The sequence below is a fragment of the Erinaceus europaeus genome, chromosome 16 (genome assembly GCF_950295315.1).
Source record: "Erinaceus europaeus chromosome 16, mEriEur2.1, whole genome shotgun sequence".
Classification (NCBI taxonomy): Eukaryota; Metazoa; Chordata; class Mammalia; order Eulipotyphla; family Erinaceidae; genus Erinaceus; species Erinaceus europaeus.
The window spans coordinates 75381828-75395602 of record NC_080177.1 but is presented as its reverse complement, the minus strand read 5'-3'; the positions used below and the strand labels follow the sequence as shown (position 1 = coordinate 75395602).

General features: G+C 40.6%; 1 protein-coding gene across 3 annotated transcripts in view; it reads right to left on the bottom strand.

The window, feature by feature from the left end:
• The window catches only part of TTC6 (tetratricopeptide repeat domain 6), a 201418-nt gene that overhangs the window by 87872 nt on the left and 99771 nt on the right, over window positions 1-13775 (bottom strand). For all 3 annotated transcript variants that reach the window (XM_060175452.1, XM_060175454.1, XM_060175453.1), the window contains exons 5-6: window positions 12156-12289; window positions 5569-5763 (exon numbers count right to left, since the gene is read on the bottom strand). In XM_060175452.1, the coding sequence (XP_060031435.1) occupies window positions 5569-5763; window positions 12156-12289 (329 nt within the window). The remainder of the gene's footprint in view (window positions 1-5568; window positions 5764-12155; window positions 12290-13775) is intronic.

Genomic DNA, 13775 nt, shown 5'->3' with positions numbered 1-13775 from the left:
GGTAAAAAGAAGATAGATCAGGCAAAACAATGATTATGTAAATAGGCCATAGTGTCATCAATGGAGGATGGAGCAGGGGGGCTGCCCGACAGAAGGGGGAGACAGAGAGGGAGAGAGACAGAGAGACACCTGCAATACTGTTTCATCACTCGAAAAGCTTTCCCCCTGCAGGTGGGAGCTGGTGGCTCGAACCGGGGTCCTTGCACATCGTAACATGGGCGCTCAACCAGGTGTGCCACCACCTGCCCCCCACCCTATTATTACATCCAAGTGTCTCTCCCTTTTTCCTCCTCTCTTTCTCTGGTTCCTGATGGAGTTGGAGTTCAGAGCCCTCTGGTCATCTTCCCCCTATCACTTCTCCTCCACTGAGAGTATGGATCAAAATTATTTTTGGAAGTGCAGAAGGTGGGGTTTCTGGCTTCTCGAATTCCTTCTCCTCTGGACATGGGTATTGACAGGTCGATCCATACCCCTCCAACCTGTTTCTATCTTTCCCTTTCCCTAGTTGGATAGGGCTCTGGGGAATTGAGGTTCCAAGACACACTGGTGAGGCCGTCTGCCCAGGGAAGTCAGGATGGGACCATGATAGCGTCTGCAACTTGGAGGCTGAGGCTGTGGATGTTTTTGCTGTAGCTGGTGTGGATTCTGTTTAGGTCTATAGTTGCAGTTATTTTTTATTTATGGGGAAGATCTGATCCAATCCCTGTTACTCCATGGCCACGCCTCCTGGAAGTCACCTAAGTGATTTCTATAAACTCGTTTTTTTTTTTCTTTTCTTTTTTTTTTTAAACTCGTTTTTAAAACAGAAATTTTAGAAGTAAAAAAATATGATTAGAATGGAATGTTTCTAGTTCTCATGGAAATTGCTATTTAGCAAAGTAAATACAAGCTTATTTTAATTTTACTATTGATGAACAGCCCATGGTTATTTTTAATAAAGTATTGCCCCAACTAGTCCATTAAGTATTTCTGGTGTTGCCACAAATGACAATTTCTATTTGCAGAATTAGGAAAACATTAAGATTAGATGCCCACAGTATTATTGCACTTGTTGCACAGAAAAGTCGAAAGTAAAAAGTATTCATTTCTTGTTTACCATTACCTTTTCTGAAAACACTATTGGTGCAGAAAAGAAACTATACATTTCTCCAAAACTGTGGGCTCGGCAGACAGAAATATTCTGAAAAGGCTAAGCTGTGTTTAGCAAGTTAATCCTCAAGAGATAGGTGCCAGAGAATTTAATGCTCAGTCCTTAAATTAACTCTTATTTGGTGCTTAGGAACAAATTGCCAAGAATTATCATCATCAAATAGAACATCTATTGACTTTCTTGTAAAAAGAAAGATCTACTTGGAGAAAAAAAAATAATAGAATGAAAAGAAATCGATGTTTTTAACACTTCACATGAACAATAGAAGCTGTAAGTTCTTAATGTGATCTTGTCTTGCAGATTAGCAGTGAAAAATGACTCACAATATCAATTTCATGACTATTAGAAGACATCTCTATATTTTTACATTTTCTTTTTTAATGTGGCATTGTGACCTTGTGAAGCTACAATACCACCACTCAGCAGAATTCCCTGAGTCAATTTGCACATTCTATTTGAGAGAGAGAGAGAGAGACCAGAGCAGTGCTCCCCATCCATGGAACTTTCCCACTGTTACCCACAGTGCTTCTGTGTGGTTCTGGGCTCTTATTCAAGGCTTCAAATGCTAAGAAACAACCACACCATACTGGTTAAACTTTCTCCCAGATCCTCGGCTTTATACTTTTAAAAAAATTTAAAAATTAGTATTTTACTTATGTATTTATTGTGTAGAGCCAGACAGAAATCAGGAATGGAGGGATAACTAGAGAAGGAGAGAGAGACCTGCAACTCTGCTTCACCATTCGCCAAGCTTCTCCCTGAAAGTGGGCACCAGAGCTTGGACAGTCTATACCAAGTGTGTCACTGCCTGGCCCCAGCTTTGTACTTTTTATAAATAATCCAAAGAGTGTCTTTTTTTTCCCTTTTGTTGCCCTTGTTGTTTTATTATTGTTGTAGTTATTATTGTTGTTGTTATTGATATCATCTTTATTGGACAGGACAGAGAGAAATGGAGTGGAGGGGGGAAAGAAAGATAGACACCTGCAGACCTGCTTCACTGCCTGTGAAATGACTCCCCTGAAGGTGGGGAGCTGGGGGTTTGAACCAGGATCTTCCCACCGGTTCATGCACTTTGCGCCATGTGCGCTTAACCCACTGAGCTACCGCCCGACCCTCCCCCACAAGAATGACTTAACACAGGAGCTGTTTTCTACCAGTTACTGGCATACCAGAAATTGTTAAGATTCTTCAGGTGTAAGTGTCTTCAAAAACTTAACACACACAGAGCCAGGTGGTGGCACACCTGGTTGAGTGCACATGTTACAATGTGCAAGGACCAAGGTTCAAGCCCCCAGTCCCCACCTGCAGGGGGAAAGCTTTGCGAGTGGTGAAGCAGGGCTACAGGTGTCTTTCTGTCTCTCTCTAGCACTATCTTCCCCTTCCTCTCAATTTCTGACTGGCTCTATCCAATAAATTAATAAACATAATTTGAAAAAAAAAAAACTTAGCACTCACTGACTTGATAAATCAAAAATAAAGAATGAAGTACAGGGACCAGGCAGTGGTACACCTGGTTAAGTGCACACATTACAATGCATGAAGAGTAGGGTTCAAGCCCCGGGTCCCCACCTGCAGGAAGAAAGCTTCATGAATGATGAAGCAGGACTGCAGGTGTCTCTCTGTCTCTTTCCTTCTCTACTTCCTCCACCCCTTTCAATTTCTCTCTATCTCTGTCCAATAATGAATAAATAAAAATATAATTTAGAATGGAGTGCATATAATTATGAATAATAAGTAAATCTTAAAAATAAAACCTTGTGCTAAATAGAAAAATGCATGACCAGGGAAATGATATGTCTGATTTGCAAGCATGAGATCCAGGTTTCATCGCCAGCACTGCATATGCCTGAGCAGAGCTTAGAGAGCTCTCTCTCACATGCTTTTTCTACTAAAACTAAAGAAAATGTTTAATAAGACTTTAAAACAAAATTCAGCACTTCAAACCAGATGACACTGTGATTACTAGGCATAGGCATACATAAGAGTTATGTAAAAAAAAAAAAAATCTCTTCCCTGAGACACCAAAGGTTCCAGGTTCAGTCCCCTGAACCACCATTGTTGCTGAGGAGTTATTCTGATGCAGTCTCCACCCCCAGGTTTTACTACGCCCTGCGAAATCCTAGCAGTGCCCCCTTCAACCAATCCTGGCCCCACACGTCACCCCTGGTTGTCGCCCAATAAAAAGCCCCCTCACCCCCCCCCTCGCTCTCTCTGGGCTCTCAGCTCCCCCTCTCTCAGATCTCACCCCCTTCTCTCCCCCTGTGGTCAGGTAGTGGGGACGGCCATTGCCGGCTGGCTCCACGTGGTCTGAACCAAACCCCCCCCCCCATCCTATAATAAAGATTTGTGTACCCCTTTGCTCTGGACATCCACTCTCTTCTCCGCGGTGCAGCCCGACACCAGACCGCCACAACAACACACCATAAGCCAGAGCTGTGTAGTACTCTAGTGAAAACAAAAATAACACAGAACCCCCGGCTCCCCACCTGCAAGGGAGTCTCTTCACAGGTAGTGAAGCAGGTCTGCAGGTGTCTTTCTCTTCCCCGCCCCCCATCTCCCCCTCCTCTCTCCATTTCTCTCTGTCCTATCCAACAATGATGACATCAACAACAACAATAACTACAACAATAATAAAAACAACAAGGGCAACAAAAAGGAAATAAATAAATATTTAATAAATAAATAAATAACACATAAAAGCTTGGTGATTTTAATCCATGCAAGAGAAGTGTGACTGTTTTTTCTTAGTTATCTAATAATTATCAATAAGATTGTGGCATTAGAGGGACATAATAGACCCCCTCACCAATAGAGACCTAATTTTTGATAAGGGGACCCAAACTATCAAATGGAGAAAGGAGGGTCTCTTCAATAAATGGTGCTGGGAAAATTGGGTTGAAATGTGCAGAAGAATGAAACTGAACCACTATATCACCACAAACAAAAGTCAACTCCAGATGGAGCAAGGACCTGGATGTTAAGACCAGAAACTATCAAATACTCAGAGGAAAATATTGGTGGAACTCTTTCCCATCTAAATCTCAAAGGCATCTTTGATGATATAGACCCAATTTCCAGGAAGACTAAAATAAAAATAAAACAATGGGACTACCTCAAATTAAAAAGTTTCTGCATAGCAAAAAAAAAAAAAAAATTACCCAAACAAAGAGACTCCTCACAGAATGGGAGACCTTTGCATGCCATACATCAGGCAAGAGGTTAATAACCAACATATATAAAGAGCTCACCAAACTTAGCAAAAACAACAACAAAAGGAAATGTAACTATTTTTACTAAAAGTCAAGTTTGGGGTAGAGGTTAGCTGGTGGCAAACTGGGTGCAAGGACCAGGGTTCAAGTCCTGGCTCCACTGATTCTCTCTCTCTCTCTCTCTCTCTCTCTGTGTGTGTGTGTGTGTGTGTGTGTGTGTGTGTGTGTGTGTATTTTTTAAGATTTTATTTATTTATTAATGAGAAAGAACCAGATATCACTCTGGTACATGTGCTGTCGGGGATTGAACTTGGGACCTCATGCTTGAGAATCCAGAGCTTTATCCATTGTGACACCTCCCAGACCACAGTGTGTGTATTTTTTAGAAGATTTTATTTATTCATTCATGAATATAGAAGAAGAGAGACAGAGAGAGAGACAGAGAGAGAGAGAGAGAGAGAAGAGGAAGAACCAGACATCACATCACTCTGGTACATGTGCTGCTAGGGACTGAACTCTGGACCTCATGCTTGAGAATCCAATGCTTTATCTACACTGCGCCACCTCCCAGACCACACACTCTCTGTATTTCTCTCTCTCTCCCTCCTCCCCTCCCTTTCCCATTGCATAATACTGACAAAGTTGCTTGAATTTTCTAACCCTAAATTATCACATCTGTACTCTAGGGCTCTTCTGAGTAAGTGAAATAAATGTATGTGACACCCTTTGGGAAGAATCTTGAAGGTAACTTAGAATCTCTTATTGTTCAAGTGAGTAAAAGCAGAACACGAAGACACTGCTTTAGACTTGTGTCCATACCAGAAAGGGTCGGAAAAGGGCAAAATCTATTCCTCTCAGACATCCAAGAACAGAATTAGGTCTTCAAGATCTAAGCCTCAAAGGCAGGATTTTGTTGACAGATTAGCCTTTTTTTTTTACATTATTTTTATATGATTCATTTTATTGACTTATTTTGGATACAAATAGAGACAACTTGAGAAGGAAGGGGAACATTGGGAGACAGAAATCGAGATACCTGCAACACTGTTTTATTGCTTGTGAAGCTCCCCGCCCGCAGGTAGGGCCCCTGGGGCTTGAACCCAGGTCATTTTACATTGTAACATGTAACTCAACAAAGGGCGCCACCACCCAGCCCACCCCCTCCACCCCCAGTTTAGTCTAATTTAAAACAAAATTACAAATGCTTACCTATATCTTTGCTCTTCCTTTTCACACTGATCATTCAGTAAGGAGGTTCCAAACAGATCAACTACAGCTTTGTGTCCTTCCTTGCTGGCCGTGTGATACACACGAGAAGCCAGGCGCAAATTAATGGGTAGCTTCTGGGATGGGACAGTGGTGCACAGCTCATGATGGCTAGGAATGGAGGACTCTTCGGAAATTCTGCAATAGAGAAAAGAAAGCAGTCTTCTATGATCTTTGTGCAGTCTTTAAGAATAAATACATTCACAATGGCAACTTCAGGCCTCCGAAATATCTGAGTTCTGAAGGTCAGATTTAAATCCCTAAGTATGGTTTATTAAAAAAAAAAAAATGAATTTTACAATCTCAGATCATTGACCAGAGCTTCAAAGTCACTTGAGGATCTCAACCTATGAGCCAACAGACAGTTCAGAATCAGCAGGTCTAAAAGCAAACTCGCCTCATTATCATCTTCCTCCCACATTTCTCTCCTGAATTCTGTACCTCGGCCGGTAATATCGCATCCAGCCATCAAGCATTATTACTCCTATGCTATTATACTTAAATCTCATGTAATGGAGAAATAGAACAATATCCGTACACTGATCATTATGCAGCATCAACAGGACCCTAGGACAAACTGTGTGTCAAATTGTGTTAAGTGATTTACTCTCTCTCCCTCTTTCTCTCCCTCTCTCTCTCTCTCTCTCCCCCCACCACCCTTTCTGGAGCCAAGCTTTGTGTATATGCTATTTCAGCATTCTAAGCTAGTTTTTTTTTCCATTTAGATAAAGAAAAGGATGCCATGCAGAGCCCCGTCCATGTGACAAAGCACAGGCCCTACTCAGTGAGCTATCTCCCCAGCCCCCACAGTCTTTCCTACCCCCAAGTAAGCCTTTATGGGAGGTGTAATATTATACTTATTTTGGGACACCTTATTTTGGACACGCAGCAAAATCAGTGAGTGTCTACAGTGCTCCATACATAGTACAGCTGACTGAAGCCAATTTTTTTTTTTATCAGTGACTATCAATAACCCTTGAGGAGTATAGGGCTCTTATCCTATACATCCCCACCCACCTGCTAAAGCTATCATTTTATATTAAGTAAAAGGCCTACTAATCAAATCAAGTTCAATGAACTCTAAGACTTCCCTCCAAGCCACAACTGACAGCTCAACTTGAAACTGTCCTTCTGGGAGCTATTTGAAGCTTGCTCTATCCCAGTTCCCCATCTACCTCTCAAATCCATCATAATTTGGCTTACGCCACTGATTTTACCCTTCTCTGTCCTCCAACCTGAATTTGGCTTCCAAGGTTGAGTTTCTCCTTACAGGAGCGAGCAACTCCCCTGTTTCTGTTACTTCCTCTGTCCTGAGACGTCCCTTGTCCTCATCTCAGGTATCATTAGCTCACCCAAGACTCCTCATCTTCAAAACACAGAACACCTGCGCCATCTTTCTCCCCTCTCAAGCACCCACACAGCCAGCGAAAAGCTGAACTCCTCCCTAAGCAGGAGGGCTCAGGCGTTTCTCCTCCTCCCTCACTGCCAGCACTCCAGTCACGGCCCTTGTCACTACAGCCTGCATGAGCCAGGGTTCCTCAATGAGGCTGAGCACAGCACCTCAGTCTTTCACCTTCTATGAAAAGTCTGCCATGTTGATCTTCTTAAAATGCTTCTCTCTTTTTTTATCATGTTTTACTGGGATGGGGGTGGTTAATGGTTTACAGTCTAGTCACTGACACACAGGCACACTTTCTCATCTCCCTGTGAAATCCCTCTGCAGTGCACTTTCAGCCACAACTTGCTTCTAGGACGCCAAGACACCAAAGTTCTCCTCAGTCCATGTCCCCCTCTTTGCCAGAAGTCTTACGCTTCCTGCCTAGTAGAACTGCTCTTCGTTGCTTGTTGCATCTAACTTCTTTTCGCCTAAGGTTCAAGCTTCTATCTGGTCTAGCGTCCATATGGTCCTACAGTTAAGAATTTAAACTCTGGAGTCAGACTTGCCTACATTCTGACTCTGTTGAAAATGGGTCATAAGCACGTCGATCCCTATACCTCAGGAAACAGGAAATCAGAACAACAGTACATCCAGGATAAAAAGTGCTTTAAGGAAGAAAGGAGTGACAGTGCTTAGACCTGGGTCTCTGGTGTGGCAGTAGCAGATGTTAATAATCATCAATCTCCAGGACAGAGTGCAAAGCCAACAAAACCTGTTAGTTCCTTTAGAATACTGTCTACCCTCTTGTTCATATCTAAACATCCTTCGAACAGTACCCCAAGAATATGCTTCTCTTCAAAATAAACACTAGTTTTTACAAATATCTCCTTTTCACATTTTCCTGTTCTTATGCTGCCCGCTCTAACCCTTATTGTATGACTTTAATGCTAGCTTGTCCATCTTTCCCTAGGTGTCTGAGGCATTCTGGGTATTAACACAGCATAAAGCACACAGACTTTTGGAATTGGCTAGAACTGAATAAGAATCTCTGCTTTGGCACTACCCAAAGCAGACCCCTCACAGAATGGGAGAAGATCTTTACATGCCATATATTAGACAAGAGGGTAATAACCAAAATATATAAAGAGCTTGCCAAACTCAACAACAAGAAAACAAATAACCCCATCCAAAAATGGGGAGAGGACATGGACAGAATATTCACCACAGAAGAGATCCAAAAGGCCGAGAAACACATGAAAAAATGCTCCAAGCCTTTGATTGTCAGAGAAATGCAAATAAAGACAACAATGAGATACCACTTCACTCCTGTGAGAATGTCATACATCAGAAAAGGTAGCAACAGCAAATACTGGAGAGGTTGTGGGATCAAAGGAACCCTCCTGTACTGCTGGTGGGAATGTAAATTGGTCCAACCTCTGTGGAGAACAGTCTGGAAGAACTCTCTCAGAAGGCTAGCAATGGACCTACCCTGTGATCCTGCAATTCCTCTCCTGGGGATAGATCCTAAGGAACACAACACATCCATCCAAAAAGATCTGTGTACACATATGTTCTTGGCAGCACAATCTGTAATAGCCAAAACCTGGAAGTAACCCAGGTGTCCAACCACAGATGAGTGGCTGAGCAAGTTGTGGTATATATACACAGTGGAATACTACTCAGCTATTAAAAGTGGTGACTTCACCATTTTCAGCCAATCTTGGATGGACCTTGAAAAATTCATGTTAAGTGAAATAAGTCAGAAACAGAAGGATGAATATGGGATGATCTCACTCTCAGGCAGAGTTGAAAAACAATATCAGAAGAGAAAAGACAAGTAGAACCTGAAATGGAACTGACATATTGCACCAAAGTAAAAGACTCTGTGGTGGGATGGGGGGTGGGTGGGTGGGACACAGGTCCAAAAAGGATGACAGAGGACCTAGTGGGGGTTGTATTGTTATATGGAAAACTGGGAAATGTTATGCATGTACAAACTATTGTATTTGCTGTCGAATGTAAAACATTAATTCCCCAATAAAGAAATAAAAAAAAATCTCTGCTTTGGGGGCTGGGCAGTAGCCTACTGGGTTAAGCACACAGTGCAAAGCGTAAGGACCAGCTTAAGGATCCCGGTTCAAGGTCCCAGCTCCCCACCTGCAGGAGGGGTTGCTTCACAAGCGGTGAAGCATGTCTGCAGATGTCTATATTTCTCTCCCTCTCTTTCTCTCTTTCCCTCCTCTCTCAATTTCTCTCTATCCAGCAACAATGACAATGACAATGGGAAAAAGATGACTGTCAGGAGCAGTGGATGCATAGTGCTGGCACCGAGCCCAGTGATAATCCTGGAGGCAAAAAAAAAAAGAACCTCAGCTTTAAGGGGGGTGGGTGGTGCACACCTCATTGAGTGTACATGTTACAATTCTCAAAGAACCAGAGTTCAAGCCCCTCGTCCCCACCTACAGGGAGAAAACTTCACAAGTGAAGTAGTGGTACAAGTGTCTCTCTATCTCTCTGTCTCTCTCCCTCTCTGCTTCCCCTCTTCTCAATTTCAGGCTATCTCTATCTAATAAATAAGTTAAAATCTTAGCTCTACCATTTGCAAGCTGTCTCTAGCTTCTATGGAGGTCTTGCATAAGATAAAAATGAAAATCTTTAGCTCATGCCTTTGTAAGAACTGGCAACAATGACAGTTCCCAGCTTGTGGAGCTCTCAAGAAACACTTGTTTCATTTCCATTACTGTTGTTATTCATCTGTACAGCACAATGCCTAATCCATAGCTAGGCATGATACCTATAATATAGAATCACGAAAATGGAGCTGTTTTCGTCACTTCTGAGGTAGCATGGAGCTCAATAACACATTCCATATGACTGTAGGGAAGGAGGAGGCCAAGAGGGGTGAATTGAAGGCAATTGGAAATGACTGGGACAAGGGGCCGGGTGATGGCACACCTGGCTGAGCAAACATGTTACAGTGTGCAAGGACCCAGGTTTGAAACTGCCCCTCCCCTCCCCACTCCACCCCCATCCCTGCCTGGGGGGAAGCTTTACAAGTGGTAAGGCAGGGCTGCAGTTGTCTCTCTGTCTCTCTCCCTCTCTATGACCCCCTTGCCTCTCAATTTCTGGCTGTCTCTATCCAATAAATAAATAAAGATAATTTTTTTTTAAAAAATAAAGAAATTCTAAAAAAAAAAAAAAAAAAAAAGAAAGAAAGAAATGACTGGAACAAAGTGATCCCAGTTGGGAAGTCAAAATGAGTCTCCAGGAAGCCAGAAATTATAGGCATTCTGGGAGCTGAAAAGCGGATAAAAAGAAAAGATGAGAAGGTGAGGCTCCAATGTCACGCTCACCTACGTCTTTATTCTGTTTGGGCAGGTTCTGGCTAGTGGAACGTCCCTGAGATTATGTTACAGATTTCTTTTTTTTTTTTCTTTTTTTTTTTTAACTTAAAAAGGATCACAACTAATCTGAATTCCTATATTCCCATTATGTTCTAATAACACAGATATGCAAGAAGGTTCCCTTGGTTATTAAACTAAATGGCACAATCTCTTCAAGAAATGGCTTAACTCCCAAGAAAACAATTTCTGGGGGGAGGGGAGTGCTAGCACTGATGGGAAGAAAAAAAAAAAAAGTACAGTTCAAAAAATAATGATTAGAGAAGCAGTGAAAAAAATATTTTCAGAAATGTTTTTCCAAAATTCCCTTTTGTTACATTTAATAAAGATATATATATATATGTATATAGATAGATAGATAGATAGATAGATAGATAGATAGATAGATATCAGATCTCTGTTGCTCTGCCTCTCCTTTTCATTTCTCTAGAGTGAAAACTGCTAGTTTCTGCTTTAATGAACTAACGAAGTCCTCTATAAATAGATACAAGGTCTACAGGTATTTTAGGCATGCTCAGGAAAAGCTGTGTGTTTTTATAGTACCCCCTCCTTAAACGGGACTATTTGTCATTCTCTGAAACACTAAGACATAAAAAAGAAAAGACTAGCTCTGTGTGTGGTCACACTACTTTGCTTAATGCACTAAATGCAAGGATTTTTAGGGGAGAAAAAAAATGAAGGCGTTTCTGCTTCATTGGTAATCTGACAGTAACTATTTATGGAAGGTGAAATACTTGTTGTCTGCTGTCACTATTTGTTTTAATACATAATCTTCCTAACTAAATGAGCTCTAAGCAGTGCCGATAAGCAACGGTATGCACAGGGTCACTGAAATGCCAATTTGACTCTTTCATAAACTTTGGAATTCTTTTTCCATGAGACTTCTCCCAGCTACTAAATTGCGAGTAACGTCCATTTACAAAGTTTAGGCTGGCCATTAAAAAAAAAAAAATGTTGTATTTTAATTCTAATTCTAAGTCAGCACACCTTTCTCTAACCTAAACAACAACAACAACAACAAAAGCCAATGAAAGTTTCTTTCTGCCTCCATAAATACTGAAAGAATGAAGCCTCTAAAATAGACCTACTCGTAACTACATGCAGAAGAAATAAGGAGAAAGTCAGTTTTCAGCAAGGTAAATGGCAAAAGAGATAGCTAACTCCATAAAAGTACTATTATTCCAAAGAGAGGTTGTTCCCTTGTGAAAACCTTCATTAAAAATTTGGGGGTTGGGGGAGGCAAAACATGGAGAGAAAAAAAAAAAGTGATATAAAGTGTTAAATTAATTGTTCTGTGAGCACTTTGTACTAGGCTAAATTCTATTTTATTGCAATAAAATCAACCATTGTAATGATGATTTAACCCAAATTAGGCATTGAAGTGACTTAAAATATAAAATTAATCATGTTAACATGTGGTTTGCTTTTGTCTCAGAAAAAATAAAAACCTTTTATTTTATGTTGAATACAGCCTAAGTATTCTAACTCTGCTATCTGCCTCCAACTCTACCCATGAGAAAGTATAATTAACTAAAATTTCAAATATGAAATACTAAAGCATTTAATTTTCCTCTCTCCATTTCTCTCTGTCCTATCCAACAATGACGACAATAATAATAACAACAATAAAACAACAAGGGCAACAAAAGGGAATGAATAAATATTTTTTAAAAATTAAAATTAATTCACTGTTGAGTAATGGTGCTGCTGAGTAATTTTAGACAGTAAAACAAATAAACTAAGAGAATTACTTTTTTTTAGGTAATTTTTGATGGCACAAAGCTTTAATGATCTTCCTTTGTCTCTCTTCTGAAATTTCTAATTTGGCTCTAAGAGTTTTCTTGACTCCTTTTCCTTTGATTTGCAACAATTCTGATGATCTCACCTTTGAAAAAGAAATACATAAAGTTTGCTGTTAAGGAAGTTTTTGACAAGAGTTATATTTTTCTCTTGTATTTAATGATCCATGTTACAACTAAACTCTAATTTCTGTGTAATTTTATAGCAATATAAATTTTAAGATTAAGTTCATGTTTTTCATCTGCATATTCATTACTAAATTTTCTTATATATCTCAAAGAAATTGAGATTTGAGGCCTTTAATGCCCCTCCCCTCTTTCTCTCAGATCTGCACACCTTCAAAACCTCTACTTTCCTCTCTTTCTTATTTCTACTATGTCTTAATAAATGCTTATCTCTCTGGGCAAAGAAAAAAAGAAGAAGAAGAATTAAAGATGCAGTACCAGAATTACTTATAGTGGTATTCATTGCCTTCAAACTATTAAAGGAGAAACATAAGATCCCCCCCCCCATGTGGTCCAGGAGGTGGCGCAGTGATGAAGCTTTGGACTTTCAGGCATGGGGTCCTGGGTTTGATCCCTGGCATCACATGTGTGGTTCTTTCTCTCTCCTCCTGTCTTTCTCATAAATAAATAAAATCTTAAAAAAAAAAAAAAAAAAAAAAGGTAGTCAGGCTGTAGCGCAGCGGGTTAAGCGCAGGTGGTGCAAAGCACAAGGACCGGCATAAGGATCCCGGTTCAAACCCCGGCTCCCCACCTGCAGGAGGATCGCTTCACGGGCGGTGAAGCAGGTCTGCAGGTGTCTATCTTTCTCTCCTCCTCTCTGTCTTCCCCTCCTCTCTCCATTTCTCTCTGTCCTATCCAAAAATGACAACAACAATAATAACTACAATAAAACAACAAGTACAACAAAAGGGAATAAATAAAATAAATTTTTTTTTAAAAAAAGCTGTTTTTCCCTTCAAAACTCTACTCCTTTTGAGTTGTTCCTTTCACTATTACTTACACTTCATCTCTTAAAGTTTGACTTGAGTGGAGGTCGCAAGCACAGGCCAAAATTATTTTGAGTGAGGTTTATCAATTTGAACTTGCTTTACTTAAACTGCTTTCTAGTTCTACTGTTTAGAACAATTAAATGAGTTCTTATTTCTGAAATAATTGCCTTTTAAAAATGACAGTTTTGGGGAGTACTGTTTTCTTAGTTTCTTAGAAATTTTAGGTAACTCACGGCAACCATTAATCTAAAAATGTGTGTCTGTGTGTGTCTGTATGTCTGTGTATGTGTCTCTGTATGTGTCTGTATGTCTATGTGTGTGTCTGTGTGTGTCTGTGTCTGTATGTCTATGTGTGTGTGTGTCTGTGCGCGCGCGCATGCGCACACGTCTGTGTGTTGCTCTGCTTTTTTTTTCATGTAACACTAAGAAATGAACCCAGGGCCTTTCATATGAAAGATACCACTGCTGTGCAGCCTTTCCTGGTCAACGTTTTCATTCTTTATTTTAGAGTAAGAGGGAAAATATTGACAGCACTTGCTTTTCCGTCAGTGGAGTTCATCCACTATCATGCAAAGTG